The sequence below is a fragment of the Biomphalaria glabrata genome, chromosome 8 (assembly GCF_947242115.1).
Source record: "Biomphalaria glabrata chromosome 8, xgBioGlab47.1, whole genome shotgun sequence".
NCBI classification, from domain to species: domain Eukaryota; kingdom Metazoa; phylum Mollusca; class Gastropoda; family Planorbidae; genus Biomphalaria; species Biomphalaria glabrata.
The window spans coordinates 27996968-28013960 of record NC_074718.1 but is presented as its reverse complement, the minus strand read 5'-3'; the positions used below and the strand labels follow the sequence as shown (position 1 = coordinate 28013960).

At 34.7% G+C, this 16993-nt stretch overlaps 1 protein-coding gene across 4 annotated transcripts in view; it reads right to left on the bottom strand.

Moving 5' to 3' along the window:
• LOC106056661 (glutamate receptor ionotropic, kainate 2-like) overlaps positions 1–16993 on the bottom strand; it is a 105333-nt gene that overhangs the window by 64575 nt on the left and 23765 nt on the right. The window contains exons 8-12 of one of the 4 annotated variants that reach the window (XM_056038639.1): positions 11349–11363; positions 11130–11192; positions 5758–5886; positions 4955–5065; positions 1349–1420 (exon numbers count right to left, since the gene is read on the bottom strand). In XM_056038639.1, coding sequence (XP_055894614.1) covers positions 1349–1420; positions 4955–5065; positions 5758–5886; positions 11130–11192; positions 11349–11363 — 390 coding nt within the window. The remainder of the gene's footprint in view (positions 1–1348; positions 1421–4954; positions 5066–5757; positions 5887–11129; positions 11193–11348; positions 11364–16993) is intronic. The other 3 variants (XM_056038641.1, XM_056038640.1, XM_056038642.1) reach the window with 3 other exon arrangements.

Here is a 16993-nt window from a genome sequence, read left to right as displayed (position 1 = left end):
ATAAGAGAAACTAAAGAAACCACAAAGAATAAAAAGAGATATAACAGAAACTAAAGAGACATAAGAGAAACAGAGAAACTAAAGAGACATAAGAGAAACTAAAAAGACATAAGAGAAACAAAGAAACTAAAGAGACATAAGAGGAACAGAGAAACTAAAGAGACACAAGAGAAACTAAAGAGACATAACAGAAACTAAGTAGACATACGAGAAATGAAAGAGATATAAGAGAAACAAAAGAGACATAAAAGAAACTAAAGAGACATAAGAGAAACTAAAGAGACAAAGAGAAACTAAGGAGACATAAGAGAAACTAAAGAGACATAACAGAAACTAAAGGGACATAAGAGAAACTAAAGAGAAATAAGAGAAACTAAAGAGACACAAGAGAAACTAAGGAGACATAAGAGAAACAAAAGAGACATAATAGAAACTAAAGATACACAAGAGAAAATAAAGGGACATAAGAGAAACTAAAGAGACACAAGAGAAACTAAGAGACATAAGAGAAACTAAAGAGACATAAGAGAAAATAAAGGGACATAAGAGAATCTAAAGGGACATAAGAGAAACAAATAGACATAAAAGAAACTAAAGAGACATAAGAGAAACTAAAAAGACAAAGAGAAACTAAAGAGACAAAGAGAAACTAAGGAGACATAAGAGAAACTAAAGAGACATAACAGAAACTAAAGAGAAAAAAAGAGAAACTAAGGAGACATAAGAGAAACTAAAGAGACACAAGAGAAACTAAAGAGACATGACAGAAACTAAAGAGACATAAGAGAAATTAAAGAGACATAAGAGAAAATAAAGGGACATAAGAGAAACTAAAGAGACACAAGAGAAACTAAAGAGACACAAGAGAAACTAAAAAGACATAAGAGAAAATAAAGGGACATAAGAGAAACTAAAGAGACACAAGAGAAACTAAGAGACATAAGAGAAACTAAAGAGACATAAGAGAAAATAAAGGGACATAAGAGAATCTAAAGAGACATAAGAGAAACTAAAGAGACAGCAAAGAAGCTAAAGAGACACAAGAGAAACAAATAGACATAATAATAATAATCATTAATAAAAATAGTTTCATTTATCTATCGCTGTTTACAAACACAATTGAGGCTTAAGGTGCTTTGAAAACATAACATGACTTGAACAAGAGATTTCAATTGAAATAAGAGAAGCTAAGAGACATTAATTTGCTTCACTCCCACCCTTACCCCTTCCTATAAACCTCAAAAGCCTACACTGGTTTTAAATGCAGATGTCAAAGCCCAACTGCTCTCACGAGTGACATGTAATGGACCTTGTGTGACTGACGCAGTTCTATTCTTGTCTGACTTACCGACCGGACAATCTCGTTTATCATTCCAGTCCATCCATGGGTTTTATAGCTTCCATACTTCCCGTCTGGAACCTGGGGAACAAACATGTGTCATAACTGATTGTCTTTCAAAGAGAAATAAAAAAAAATAGGAATAGTGCTACGCTGTATATTCAGGTTAGACCACAGGCCTAGCTATTTAATATTATGGGAACACAAGTCTAAGTATGATCTTGAAAAACATATTCAAAATCTTTTTTCTAATGCTTATTGAGCCTAAAGTAAAACAAGATAAAATAGATTTTAAAACAAGGTTACAATAAAAGTTTGTGTGAAAACACAAACTCAAAATCGGCCCTCGAAGTGGTCCGCCCATGCAGGTAATAAGGTAGGTTTCAATATTTTCAGAAAGAATATCAGAATGAAATTCTATCAAAGGAAAAGAAAAGAATGGAGAAAGAAGGTTGACAGATCTTGTGTTGTGCCCCAACGGTCCAGCATACCAGAGGTCCAGTATACCAAGGGATAGATGAAAGTGAAGGAGAAGTTCGATTTGAAACTGGCCTAACTGATGTCATATAATTGATTATCTCATTGATCTAATTGTTCTGTAAAGGGTCAATCTCTTATTCAAAGCCATAAAGAAAAAAAAATCAAAAAAAAAAATCAAAAAAAATTCTCCCCTTGCTGTAGTTCATTGTTTCGCATTTGATTCGTGACATTGCAGTTCATCGTAGTATATGAAACTATGTATTAATTGTTGTTTTAAATTACATTCCACTTATATGCATATTAAATAGATTTTTTCTCTTTAAAAAATAAAAGTAAACATATTTTGGAAATATGTTAGTTGCTATGACAGATCTTACTTATCTTAGCAATACTATTCAATTTTTTTTTTTTTTTTTTTTTTTTTACAAAATGTCTAAAACCGTTTGCATAAATATGTTAAAATATGGTAAATAGTCATCTTCCTTACTAAATAGCCTCCCACGTTTGTTACTATTAATAGTAAATAGTTGTATAAATGTTGTATATTTATGAAACAGCTGCTTGCATAGTTGGTTTTAAAAATTAACATTTTCACTTTCAGAAAAGAAAAAAGTAGCCGTTGCATCAGAACTTTGAATGGTCTAAAGTCTAAAATATCATGATTTTCAATATCTTTTCCAGTTTACGAGGTCTAAACAGAACTGATGGACGGACGGACAGACAGACCAAACAAAACTAATAGCGTCTATTACTTTTTCAGGGCCGCTAAAAATCTTTTTTTTTTCATTGTTGTCCAATAAAATCAATCGGATAGGATTTAATCGGATCGGATTCAGCTATAATCATAAATAATTGAAGTAGAAATGACACAGAAATTAGAGTGTATACAACTGTACACTCAACTCGAATCCCAAAACACATTCAGTACATTAAATGTGCACTCTTTTGGATGGTTCATTTTTTTACTTAGTTTGAGAATGTATTATAGCGAAAGGCCTCTCTAAAGTATTTCAGTAATAGAAGTGAAATGAACGGACTATGTTCAGACAAAATTTCCTAATTATTTAGTAGGGAAGGAAAAAAATTGAATGGACCATGCAGACCCAACAAATTGAATGGACCATGCAGACCCAACAAATTGGATGGACCATGCAGACCCAACAAATTGGATGGACCATGCAGACCCAACAACTTGAATGGACCATGCAGACCCAACAAATTGAATGGACCATGCAGACCCAACAAATTGAATGGACCATGCAGATCCAACAACTTGGACGGACCATGCAGACCCAACAAATTGAATGGACCATGCAGACCCAACAAATTGGATGGACCATGCAGACCCAACAAATTGAATGCACCATGCAGACCCAACAAATTGAATGGACCATGCAGACCCAACAACTTGGATGGACCATGCAGATCCAACAAATTGAATAGACCATGCGGACACAACAAATTGAATGAACCATGCAGACCCAACAACTTGGATGGACCATGCAGACCCAACAACTTGGATGGACCATGCAGACCCAACAAATTGAATGGACCATGCAGACCCAACAACTTGGATGGACCATGCAGACCCAACAACTTGGATGGACCATGCAGACCCAACAAATTGAATGAACCATGCAGACCCAACAACTTGGATGGACCATGCAGACCCAACAAATTGAATGGACCATGCAGACCCAACAAATTGAATGAACCATGCAGACCCAACAAATTGAATGGACCATGCAGACCCAACAAATTGAATGGACCATGCAGACCCAACAACTTGGATGGACCATGCAGACCCAACAAATTGAATGGACCATGCAGACCCAACAAATTGGATGGACCAGGCAGACCCAACAACTTGGATGGACCATGCAGACCCAACAAATTGAATGGACCATGCAGACCCAACAAATTGGATGGACCATGCAGACCCAACAAATTGAATGGACCATGCAGACCCAACAAATTGGATGGACCATGCAGACCCAACAAATTGAATGGACCATGCAGACCCAACAAATTGAATGGACCAGGCAGACCCAACAAATTGAAAGGACCATGCAGACCCAACAAATTTGATGGACCATGCAGACCCAAAAAATTGAATGGACCATGCAGACCCAACAAATTGAATGGACCATGCAGACCCAACAAATTGAATGAACCATGCAGACCCAACAAATTGAATGGACTATGCAGACCCAACAAATTAAATGGACCATGCAGACCCAACAAATTGGATGGACCATGCAGACCCAACAAATTGGATGGACCATGCAGACCCAACAAATTGAATGGACCATGCAGACCCAACAAATTGAATGGACCATGCAGACCCAACAAATTGAATGGACCATGCAGACCCAACAAATTGAATGAACCCTGCAGACCCAACAAATTGAATGGACCATGCAGACCCAACAAATTGAATGGACCATGCAGACCCAACAAATTGGATAGACCATGCAGACCCAACAAATTGAATGGACCATGCAGACCCAACAAATTGGATGGACCATGCAGACCCAACAAATTGAATGGACCATGCAGACCCAACAAATTGAATGGACCATGCAGACCCAACAAATTGAATGGACCATGCAGACCCAACAAATTGGATGGACCATGCAGACCCAGAAATTGAATGGACCATGCAGACCCAACAAATTGGATGGACCATGCAGACCCAACAAATTGAATGGACCATGCAGACCCAACAAATTGAATGGACCATGCAGACCCAACAAATTGGATGGACCATGCAGACCCAACAACTTGGATGGACCATGCAGACCCAACAAATTGGATGGACCATGCAGACCCAACAAATTGAATGGACCATGCAGACCCAACAAATTGAATGAACCATGCAGACCCAACAAATTGGATGGACCATGCAGATCCAACAAATTGAATGGACCATGCAGACCCAACAAATTGGATGGACCATGCAGACCCAACAAATTGAATGGACCATGCAGACCCAACAAATTGAATGGACCATGCAGACCCAACAAATTGGATGGACCATGCAGACCCAACAACTTGGATGGACCATGCAGACCCAACAACTTGGATGTCTTCAGGACATATCATCGTTAGCGAGAGTTTACGCTTATGGCTCACCTTTGATATATTGTACCGAAAGCCTAGAATTCTGGAAACTTCTTCTAGAATGTCAATGCAGAATCCTTCGAAGTCCCCATTGTCCGTTCTTTTGGAAACAAATGGATCCTCCTAAACGGAAAGAGAACCCAAAGAAAATGTCTTCATGTATTTAGCTAGTTTAACGTTTAAAATAGCAGAGCACAGTTTTGATAGATAAGAATAAAGAAACCTCATCCTAGTCATTGCATGATCAGATGGCTTTGAGCGAAATACAGTTTCAAGTTCCCTCAACTGGACAGGCTATAGATTTCTATGTACCTTTCAGTACCTTTCGACTCTAAGCTACAAACAATACATGAAAATTAAAAAAAGCTATATCTAAAATTTCACATACATCTCACTAGAGTACAAGTTATTTCCCTTTTTTTTAAGCAAAATCAATTAATTACTACTATTTAATTAAATATTTTCTTTTATTGATTCATTTTTTGTGCTAGAAACAATCAATAATTGTGGAGAGTTTCAACTTGACCCGAGAATGGAAAGTGTGAGTAACAACGTGCTGAAACTTTGTACCAGAGGCAGTGAGTTGATAAAAGCTTTGTGAAACATCATACGATATTTAGTTTTAATATTATTAAAATAAGGATTCATTGAATACACATGATATATTATAGAGATGTTCTTTTCATATTTTATATTGATGTCAGATGCAAAATTTAAATTTTATTCTGACACAGTTACATGCTCTAGAAATTTAAAATCTCTGTTAAAATTTCTTAAACATTCCACATTTTTAAATAAAAGATTTGAACACTTACAATCATGACTGTGACTCTCAATGGCTCGTTCCCAAAGACGTTCCCCTCAAGCCTGGAAACGGTGCTGTAGGATCGTGAGGGCTCCACGCGCTGCTTGAGTTCACTTTGCTTACTTCTCCACGTACCACTCTATAATAGACACACACACACAAACACATGTCCTGACCATCTTAGCTAGGAATATGTAACACTGATCAATGATGAATGTGTGGGAATGGGAACAGTCATGTTCCATTGAGCAGAAAATAGGGTGTATCAACTTTTACATTGCAGGGAGAAGAAATTAGTTTAAAAAGGAACTTTTGTTAGGTCTAGCTTTGGTCTCTCTCTCTCTCTGTAACATATCACTGGGTATTGGTCACTTTGATGATTCTAAAACCACTAAACGAACATAGATGAAATAAATAAAAATCGTCGTTTGACCAGACAAGCGAATACTTCGAGCAATCAGCAATATAGAGAAGGGAATACAAAGAAAGAGAGACCACATTTTGATATTATATTCAGCTCTACCGCGTTGGATAAGACAATATTGGGCTGCGGAATATTGTTAATCCGTCATTCACACCAGAAATAATATTTGAACAAATCTGTATTGATGCTTTGGATTCTACTAAGCGTGGTCGAGAGGCTAAGTACGCTTAAAATTGGCTTGGCTTGGCTACCCATAAAAGGGGCTTGAGGTTCAACACCCGACTGAGCGTCTAAAGGCAGCACGGAAAACCTTCTCCCAGATACCCCCTCCCCCAACTGGTCCACAAATGAGATTGGACCATAGCGCTCTGAGCATGCTATAAGCATGAAAGTAGCGCTATATAAAAGTTATAATTTTTTTACCTATAAATAGCTTTTCTAATCCAAACCCATTCTATAAATCTGTATCATAATGAAAAAAAAAGGCCATTAAATTAATCTTTTCTCTAATAAATTGCAAACATTATTTGAAAAGAGAAGATAATTTCGTCCCACGCGTTTCGTGTGCCTATCTAGTCATGCATGTTAATCAGTAACCCAAACTCTGCTTAGTCATAACTTTTACTGGCTGATTCAGGCAACCCATTCCATGCTCTAATGATACAAGGGATGAAGGAATGCTTGTAACAATTTTTCTAGCAAATTTTGTTTTTCACTATGCTAAAAGAATAACTTAAAACATTTTATGAGTTGCGTTTTTCGTAACAGCAAACACATACAAACACATATCATATATAAACACTCACTCTGAATTCAATTTAAAATAAAATTTGATCAATAGCTAAGAGAAACAAAATCTAAATATTTTTAACATCTACTCTGTGGGATGCAATTGTATTACAATATGTCACATTTATTTGTCTACAATTACAAATGCAAAAAAAAAAAAAAAAATATTTGTGGATCAAATGGCTATTGCTCTAAAGGAAATGGTGTTTGAATACTGTTAGAATATAAGTTGCTATAATGAATGTATACATCTAGCACAATCAGTTATACATCTAGCACAATCAGTTATACATCTAGCACAATCAAGTTATACATCTAGCACAATCAGTTATACATCTAGCACAATCAGTTATACATCTAGCACAATCAGTTATACATCTAGCACAATCAGTTATACATCTAGCACAATCAGTTATACATCTAGCACAATCAGTTATACATCTAGCACAATCAAGTTATACATCTAGCACAATCAGTTATACATCTAGCACAATCAGTTATACATCTAGCACAATCAGTTATACATCTAGCACAATCAAGTTATACATCTAGCACAATCAAGTTATACATAATAAGTTTCAGGAGCCGTTGGGGTGAATTTTAGTTGAACCGAGACCAATTGTTATAGAAGGCCTTGAAGTTCGAAATGTGATTTAGCGACAAGCTATTGGTGTAAACTGCCCACAGGTTGCGACGTCACAGATCAGTATTCACGTCTTCTGTAACGATTGGTATTGGTTAAACACATTCCCCTGGTTACTTCCGGAGACAACTGTTACGGTTTAATTGGCTCCTAGACCTTTCGATATAGAAGTCTTGAACACAGACCTGCGACGTCGCAACCTAAGGGTGGTGGAAACCAATAGCTCGTTTCCACGTCCTCCAGACCTGTGATGTGGCAATGAGTTATTGTTCTCACAGGTTTTTGACGTTACTGGTCAGTGTTCAGGTCTGCTCTAACGAATGGTCTGGCTCCTACGTACTAGACTTTAAAATTGAGATCGATTTGCTTACAAGTATAATTAGAGTCTAGGCTAGTTTTATGAAATGACAACAAATGCATGAAAGGAAAGAACTGATTATCAATAGATGATTTCAGAAAAGATGATGAAGATGGGCGACAAACACAAAATGCTTTAGCAGAGGCGGAGCTATATCTTTTTATTCTAAAATATTAACTCAAATGAAAAAAAATATACTAATTGGGTAAAATATAGTAAAAACAATCTTTAATTTATTTTTCTCTCACTAAATGTCTGTTATGTAAGAATAAAAATTTAACTTCTCATGTTAGTTAGCGTTTAAGCAAGGCTTTATTTTTCCTGAGAGATCCACCTCTGAACAAATCCACCTCTGAACAGATCCACCTCTGCTAGAAGGAAATAATGTCATAACGGGTTCATTTTATTTAGTTATTAGTGCTGCTTATGCTTTGGTTGTACAGAACTAAGAGATAAATGCTGGGTTGATAGTGAGTGTATTACAGTCAAATGTTCAAAGTCGTTTCATTTCACTACACAACATGTCTAACTCAACAATACTTCAAAGATAAGCGGGAAGATAAGCGGGAAGATAAGCGGGGCAGCATGCAGCAAAACGAAACACAATTAAAAGCACACATTTTTACAACAACCCATTTACAATGATAGCAATAACACAATGTTTTAGCTCTCTTGAAAAAGAAATGAGTTTTGGTAAGTTTTAGACAACAGAGCTATTTATATTATACCTGGACTGGACATGGAAATATCTCAACCTACACAAAAATGTTGTGATACACTTTTAAAAACCTGAAGCGATGCGTTATTTGTACAATATACGTAAAACAAAAAGTTTCCCTTTCAGATCTTGCGATCTATGGGGCAGGGGATGTAAATGTCATCTGTTTCTGTGGCCCACCGTTAACGAGGGTGTCATGTAGCCAGGAGAACGACTAACCGCCTTTACTTTTCCCCAAATAATGTCCGGTATCCATTAGATCTGGGTGGACTCATAGGCGTTCAAAGATCCCGAAATTAAAAATATTCACCAGGATTCGAACCCGGGACACAAATTAAGTAAAGTGTATTTTTCAATCCTAGCCTATGTAACATATAATTTAATGCTTAGATGTAGATCTAGTAATTTAACATTGAAAATAAGAGCACTTTCGTGTCATGATTATTATTTTGCTATTTTAGATACAAAATGTAGAAAGATCTAGGTAATCAATCTATTTAAATGTACATGTGATGATTAAATCAACAGATGTGAAATATTTCAATCTAGGATTTTGAAACATTATCTCAATGAAAACTAACAGGAAATGACTTTATTTCAAAGATTTGCGAGAATATATAGTTCTGTGATTAATAGCCCATTCTATTTAAAAACCGCATGATGGTATTGCATTATTTCTAAACTTTAAAAATTAAAGATCATTACTTTTCTAAGACAGAAAAGATCAATTTTTCTAGAATCGGGTTGACTTCCCTTACAGCTTGAAAAAGACTTATGTACATGACAACATAACTATATATAGATCTGTGATCATCATCGGATAAGAATTTTATTCCGATTTCCAGTCTAGGTATAGGATTTAGTATGTGAGCCCATGTTTCAGACTTACAGAAAAATTTCAATTTAAACTTTACATCTTTCTCCGCAAACCAAGCTTTCATTCGAATTTGTGTTACTTACGCTTCTTTCTAAATGCACTGTGTTAGCTGACTCCAAACCCTACAAATCCATTATTATGTCAATGCTCAGGGTCGGATTTAAGAATGTGGAGGCCCCTGGAAAGAATTGTTTTGTTGAGGCCCCCAACACTTTTTTTCCAAAGCTTTAATACAAATCCACGTAAAAAAGAGAGTACGTGTAGATTTACTTTTTGTTTGGTGAAAAAAAGAAATTATTGAATATACATATTTAAATAACCCAAAAAAATGTAACTTTTAGGGTTGACGAAATGTAATATTTGCAGAACTTCAAGTATATATATTAAAAAAGTAATATATTTTGACATTTTTGTTTACCTCCACAGTGTTGTCAACTGTCAGATTAAAAAATTGTGTAGGTAAAAAATGCTAAAAAAAAATAAAATAAAATAAAAAATAATAATTTGCTAACTCATATAAAATCTAGATTTTTTCGCTATTGTGTGGGGCTCTTTATTGTGAAATCCCATGGGCAGAAGACCCTCCTGCCCGCCCTTAAATCCGCCCAAGCAATGATGTCTCTAGAAATATCTTCAACGTAGGTCAACGTACATCTATGGCATGTCCTCACTTGAGTTACCCTAAAGTCAGGGTCGGCAAATTGTGGAACAAAATCTCAATGTCAAAAGCCTCCCTAAAAATATAATAGTATCTGTTATTTCGTTTCCATCTTAAATATTTAATGACGTGAAATTGGACATTTTTTAAATGAACACTTAAACAGTTCAGTGCTTGAACATCTTATTTCTATAATAGCGACTTTATAAAAGAAAAATTCACAATTGTGTTGTTAGTGTAATCTTTCATATTTTTTTAATAAGAGGAGTTTGAACTCTTTTTTGCCGACCCTCTAAAACTAACCGAGTTATACTTATTGAAATTACAGCCGGAAATGGCCTGCGAGCCTTAGTTTGGGTATCGATGACCTAGTGGATTGGATTTAGATCAATATCAAACATGGTGACTGTTTCTTTGACATTTTATTTATTTGGCCATGAAAATGAAAGTAGAGTGTAAAAAATGGTTTGATCTAAAATATAAAATAATGTGAAGACGGGTTTACCCGATTTATTTAAATTTTTCGTTCTTTAAAAGAGATAAATTTAGGTATTTTTAAATATTTCTAGTGCCTTCCGGTTGTTGGAGGGACATTTAACATGCACTGCGGTCTCCGCCAAGATCTAAGAAACACTTATGCCAAGTTTTATCAAGATTGGTCAAACAGTTTTGATTTCTAAGCAGGACATACCTACATACATATATACATACATAAATACATACATACTTCTTACATTCTACTTTATATATTAGATATATATATATATATATATATATACTATAGACATCCATACAATTACGTGAAACAACAAAACTAAAACTAGATATTGAATGAGGAAGTGTGAGTACTACTCAGGCGTGAAACTGTAATTGAATAAAAAAGTACAGACACTACACTGATATCAAATACATTACTATAAAATTGGACCCAAGACTTTCGAATATCGTAGCGTTTTGTTGCAGGCTCTTGTATAAACTCTAGTGTAGAGTGTAAAAGAAGAAACAACATTGACAGTCAAATATAAAGTGACATGACAAAGAAACACATTAATAATGAATTTAAAAATAATCAAGCAAAAAAAAACAAAACAATAGGATTTCAAACAACCTTCGACACCTCTTACCACTACATACATGTTTTTTGGGGTGCTGGAAATAAAAGAAGTTATTTATATTTATAGTTTAGGGACATAGTAGAAAAGCCACACATACAGTCAGTCTTTCAGAATATCTTTTTGGAAATGCAATGTTTCCTCATGGCTTATAGTTGAAACTATTTCAATGTTATTTAAAAAAAAAAGATTAAAAAAAAAAAAGAATTTACAAGCTTTAAAATAAGTTGGCAATTTGGAAGGCGAGTACCGATACATTTTTATCAGTTGGCTAAATCCTTAATGATTCTGTTTTTTTTTTTTGGGGGGTGGAGTTTGGTATTATATTGTATTAATACAATAACGTTATCATTTGAGAAACTACAATATCTCTTTGTGGCTATTTTAATCTATGATGATCCACTTTGAGTCGATGTTGTTTGAAAATAACCGGCTCTATGCATGTATGCATTTTCAATAGGGAGATTAAAAGTTCATTCATCATATTGATATGGAACACTGTTTCCCCTGAAATATTGGTGGCTTTTGTAGATGGCTTGTTGAAAACAATGACTCGAGAATCCTAAAGACATGCTTTTAAATGTTTAATTTCTTAAACTTGGTTTTTAAAAAAATCTATAGGGCAGATGATTTAAAGGTAATCTGTTTCTGTGGCCGAACCACCTTTACTTTTCCCCAACTAATGTCAGGAACCCATTAGAGCTGGGTGGACTCAGAGGCGCCCAAAAATCCCAAAAGTAAAAATCCCAGTCTTCACCAGGATTCGAACCCAAGAACCCAGTTCAGAAGCCAAACGCCCCCCTTACATTTTGTACTGTGAACAAATGTTTCTTCGATTAATTTTCAGCTTTCGTTGTTTTTTTTTGTTGTTGTTGTTGTTGCTTTTGTTTTTTTTTTGTTTTTTTTTGGGGGGGGGGGGGGGGGGTGCGTGATTATGCATAGAAAGCGTGACTCTATTACAAGTCCTTAGACTGCCTATCAAACTGTTCAACTGTCAGACAAGGCTATCTATTGTACTTGAGTTTTCAGCTTAGCTTTTCAAAAGTCTTATTTCAAAGTGACAATGACTCGATTGTTTGAGTGCAGCACTATTCGAGATTTGAATACACGGTGAAAATCTAGAAATATCTAATGGTGTATCCGGTGTACAGAGACCATGACGTGTTCATAAGCTCTTTGTTTTTCTACAAGGTATACGAGAGTTTTGGGGAACTTTTTAGCTCTGCAGAATAAAATTGTCTAAGCTTTACCGTTTGCAGCTTTGATTCAGTTGATAACATTGAAGTTTAAAGAAGCGTACTAGCCTATCGTGATAATCCCCTGATTCACTGTAACTCTTCTCTCTCTGTTTCAAAAGAGATCTTAGACTGCAAGTTTTAGCACAGAGCAAGGGTTAAAAAATAAAACAACTTATCACTGTATGTTATAATTTAAGAAAAAAAAAAGATTGTTAGAAAGAGAAACCAATCCAATCTTTGTATGCAGTGTTAATATTAGGCGAGGTCTAAGTCTGACAGTCGAAAACAGCCCACCTAGTAGTACTGGGCTACTATGACTGTGGAATGTTAAGGGATTATCTCACTAGCGTGCAATTTGAGTTGATGTAATACAACAATGCGCAAAGAACTGGCCAAAGAAATAACTTATTTACAAGTACACATAGGAAGTCTTTATTTTTTAATTTGGCTCTTCGCAATATAAATGTAAATTTACCCTTCTATATGTACCATACATGTATATTTTTTTTTAAATTTTATTTCAAGTCCTTTTTAAAATCTATGGTAATTCAGCTCTCACGAGAAAACTGTTGTGACTTATTTGCCATTCTTTTTTAATTGTCTTTGCGTATAGGTCACTTGCTAATAAGTGATTTAGATAGAGTTATATAGAGGAATGACGTAATCCAACATTTTATTGTAACGATTTAAACAGAAAAGATTAATTTTTTAACTCACTATTTTAGTAAAACACTGCTATAGTTCTTTATCTTAGAGAATCGAAGACATTACCATTATTAAAATAGTCACTCATTAGGCAATAGCTAGTTAGCTAGTCATAAGGCAATAGCTAGTTAGCTAGTTAGTGACGTGAGAAGAAAAGTAAAATAATGAAACTCAAATTTAAACAATTATGAACAAATGTTTAATGTATAGAGAAGAAAAGAAATGATTCCACTATTTATATTGTATTTAAAATTTGTACTTTACAGATAATATTCCAGAATGTCACATTAATATAATTCGTATCTGCTTTTCCAGGAGATATATTTGAGTCTTTCTGGTAATTATTACGTTACACTTATTGAACAAAGAGACTCTCAAAGAAATTAATACAATTTTTATTATTCAGATAAAGGAACATTGGAGACTTAAATTAATAAATGTCTTTTTTAGATGGTTCCAAGTTTATTTTTTTGATGTTGTTTTTTGTTTATTTTGAATTGTTGACTTAAAAATGCTCATGTATGTTGGTTCGGGCTGTCCTACAAGGAAGTGTGAATCAACATATTTTTATTTTAATCTTCTTATTGACACTGATGACGTAATGATTTAAAGACCTTGACCCTCCTGATCATATGCTAAGCATGTATAGCTAAACAAGGTAATAGATGTAAACACAAATAGGAATGTGTCAATAACATGTCAAGGACTTTGAAAGTGCACACACGAAACATAAATCTAAGAAACAAAAAGAGTTGACATCATGTGCACTTAGAAAGGAAAGAACTTGAACAGAACAAACGTGCACTACAATAAGAGTGCATTAAGTGCACACACAAACACACAGACATACAAAAACAAGCTGCCACTTATGCTATAGGCTGCTTATACAAGAGTGATACAAGAAAAAATTTTACATGGATATAGTCGCTTATATATATATAAAAAAGGTGGTCCAACAGTAGTGGACAGCCAACATAAACATTAGAAATATAAATAAATTGAATAAAACCCTAAAATCATTGGAAACAGACAAACCCGCACTTTGAAACCTATTCGAGTAAACATTCACAAGAAAGCTATAAATATTTCAATGATAAAAAAAATTAAAATCTTAAATTTGCTATTGTAAGATTTTACAATGACAGACAACATGTAAGACGCAGATGGCAAGAACAGAAATAACAACTCTTTTGTTCCCATAACAATTGCATTAGTGATAAAATCTATATATATCTCTTATGTACATTCCATATGAGAAACAGTTCTGTGAATTCATATTTGTGTGAGTATGATGTATCGCTAGGATCTATGCACACATTTTATCAAGCTGATATTTATACTTGATACATAGTATTATATTTACTAACACATTAATTACATTAACATTGCAATTTTATTATGAACAATAATACTGAAAATTCTATGAGCGTAGCTTAAGGGGTTTTAGTTTACCCCCCCCCCCCTTTTTCAGCAGTGTTTGAAGCTAAAAAATACCTCTTCAATATAAAAAAAAAAGCAAAGTACGCACTCAAAATGGTTTGAGCGTAGTTGCTTGTTTTCATTTTTTTAGGATCGGTTCTTTTTAATACTTAAAATAACTGAGAACAAAGCAAGAATAATCTGCACTTCTAAGCGGCATTGACTTAGAGATCAATCCTTTAGTTGATCAATATCCTCACTATAGTACAGAGCGTGTACGTAAAGGTTGGACACAAAGTTCTGTAGAGATTTGGAAACTAGAAGTGACTAGGTCAATGCAATAAAAATGTCGCCGTATCAAATGTCTCTATTTGTTCAGTGCTTGAGTCACATATTGCACCAGAATATTGAATTTTGTTTCTCTATGCAATCTCTCTAATCTTTAGTTTCTGTTGTTTAAGTGCAAACTTCAGAGCAGTGGTTCCAAAAATGTTTGAGACTACTCCTGTCAGGTAAACTTCGGGGTTTTCAGTGGCATTCATAAATTATGAACACAAATTGATTCGTACGCCTTTCTTTTTTGTTATCCTTCTTTATGCCCTTCTTTATGCCCTGATTGATAGAATTGCGAAAAAAATAAACTAAATACGGCATACTAGAGATAGTTTTACGGGGTACAGAAGTGAGACCCAATGGTTTTAGAAATGAGAACACTTTCCTTTCTCTGACTGTCTTGTTATTGAAAGTTGTGAGAAATGAGCTCTAGTCCAGTGATGAAGTGATCTAAATGCGCCAAGTGCCCTCAGTAGTTGTGAAGCTTGACAAATAAGCTCTTCCTATTGACGAAATCCTTGCTAAAACTGTTTCACTAATTGACAAGCCAATCACGAAGTTGAAACAAGCTGCCCATCTTTAGGTAACTCATGACTCAACCTGATGGCGTATTTACTCTTAAAGAAGCTTTTGATAAATATCAGTTAACATACACGCATTCTACTTTGTATCTGTTTTTTTTTCTGACATGTAAATCAGGACTGCAGTACTAATAGGTCTAAATAAGAATAAAGGCTCATAAAACAGTTCCTATATTAAGTGGCGGAACAGAACGGAACTGAGTGTTTGCAATCTTCTCTTATTAATATGTATAATATGTTTTAAAAATATCTTTCAGTTGCATGTAATGCTTTATAAATTCCCCCCCCCCAACCCACCTACCTTTTATTTTTTTCAAAATTCATGTTAATGTTTTATTCCATCAACTACGATCGCCAACTAAATCAAATAAAAAGTGTTGGCAATAAAGTCTATGCTTGTGATCTTTTATTCAGTTAGTCTTGTAAGTTTTATTAAAGAAAATAGGTTGATAGTGGTCACAGTCGAACTTTTGTCTGGGACCAACTAACCTTTTTTTTCCCAGCCTCTCCCCCCTGCCCTTTCACAAACCAAAGAGTAACATTAAGATTTTGAGTTGGGAGTCTGAGAGAGGGTGAGATAATGTGGGGAACTGTAAGACTGGAGTGAAGGAGTACTTAGCAATAACCTATCAATCCAATCCTATGGCTCATTCTCGACTTTCCTCACTCAGTAAAACTAAATTGCAATGATAATGTCCTTAATTTGATGTGGGAACTTATCTGTAGCTAGCTATTATATTGATTCATAATTGTATATGTATAGCCTCATTTTGTAATGATTACTAAGCCTATAAAATGAGAGGGTATCCAACATTGACAATGAGATTTGTTGAAACTAGAAGAACAGACTTCAACAGACGTCGTACAATAGACGACATACAATAAACGACATACGACATACATCAGACGACATACAACAGACGACATACAGCAGCTTATCATTCTACATGTCAACGATACATAAATAATATGGATTTATATTCACTTTTTCAAGTTTAAAGCTTATACCCGAGTAGGTTCTTGTACACATACTGCACTTCAAACTAAATAGTCTTATTTATGTCATCTTTTTGTCTGAATAGAAAATTGAAGAATAAAATATAGATCTTCATCAATGTAATTATTTCCAACATTTAGTAGAGTGCTAACTTAAACTGGAATGAAACACACTATTACATTATATGATAAGTTGATAGAGAGCACTAGAGAATGAACTTTCATTTGTTATTTCAATCAACTAAAGCAAGGTTCCTAAGAAAACAGGTCACTATGCAAACAGTAGTATTCAGTCGACACTGAGGCTTTCTGTAAGTCAACTTAATCACGTGATATCCAACGGACCCAAAACGTTTGAAAATAAAACCAGTTATTATTGAGGTCATTGAATCCCT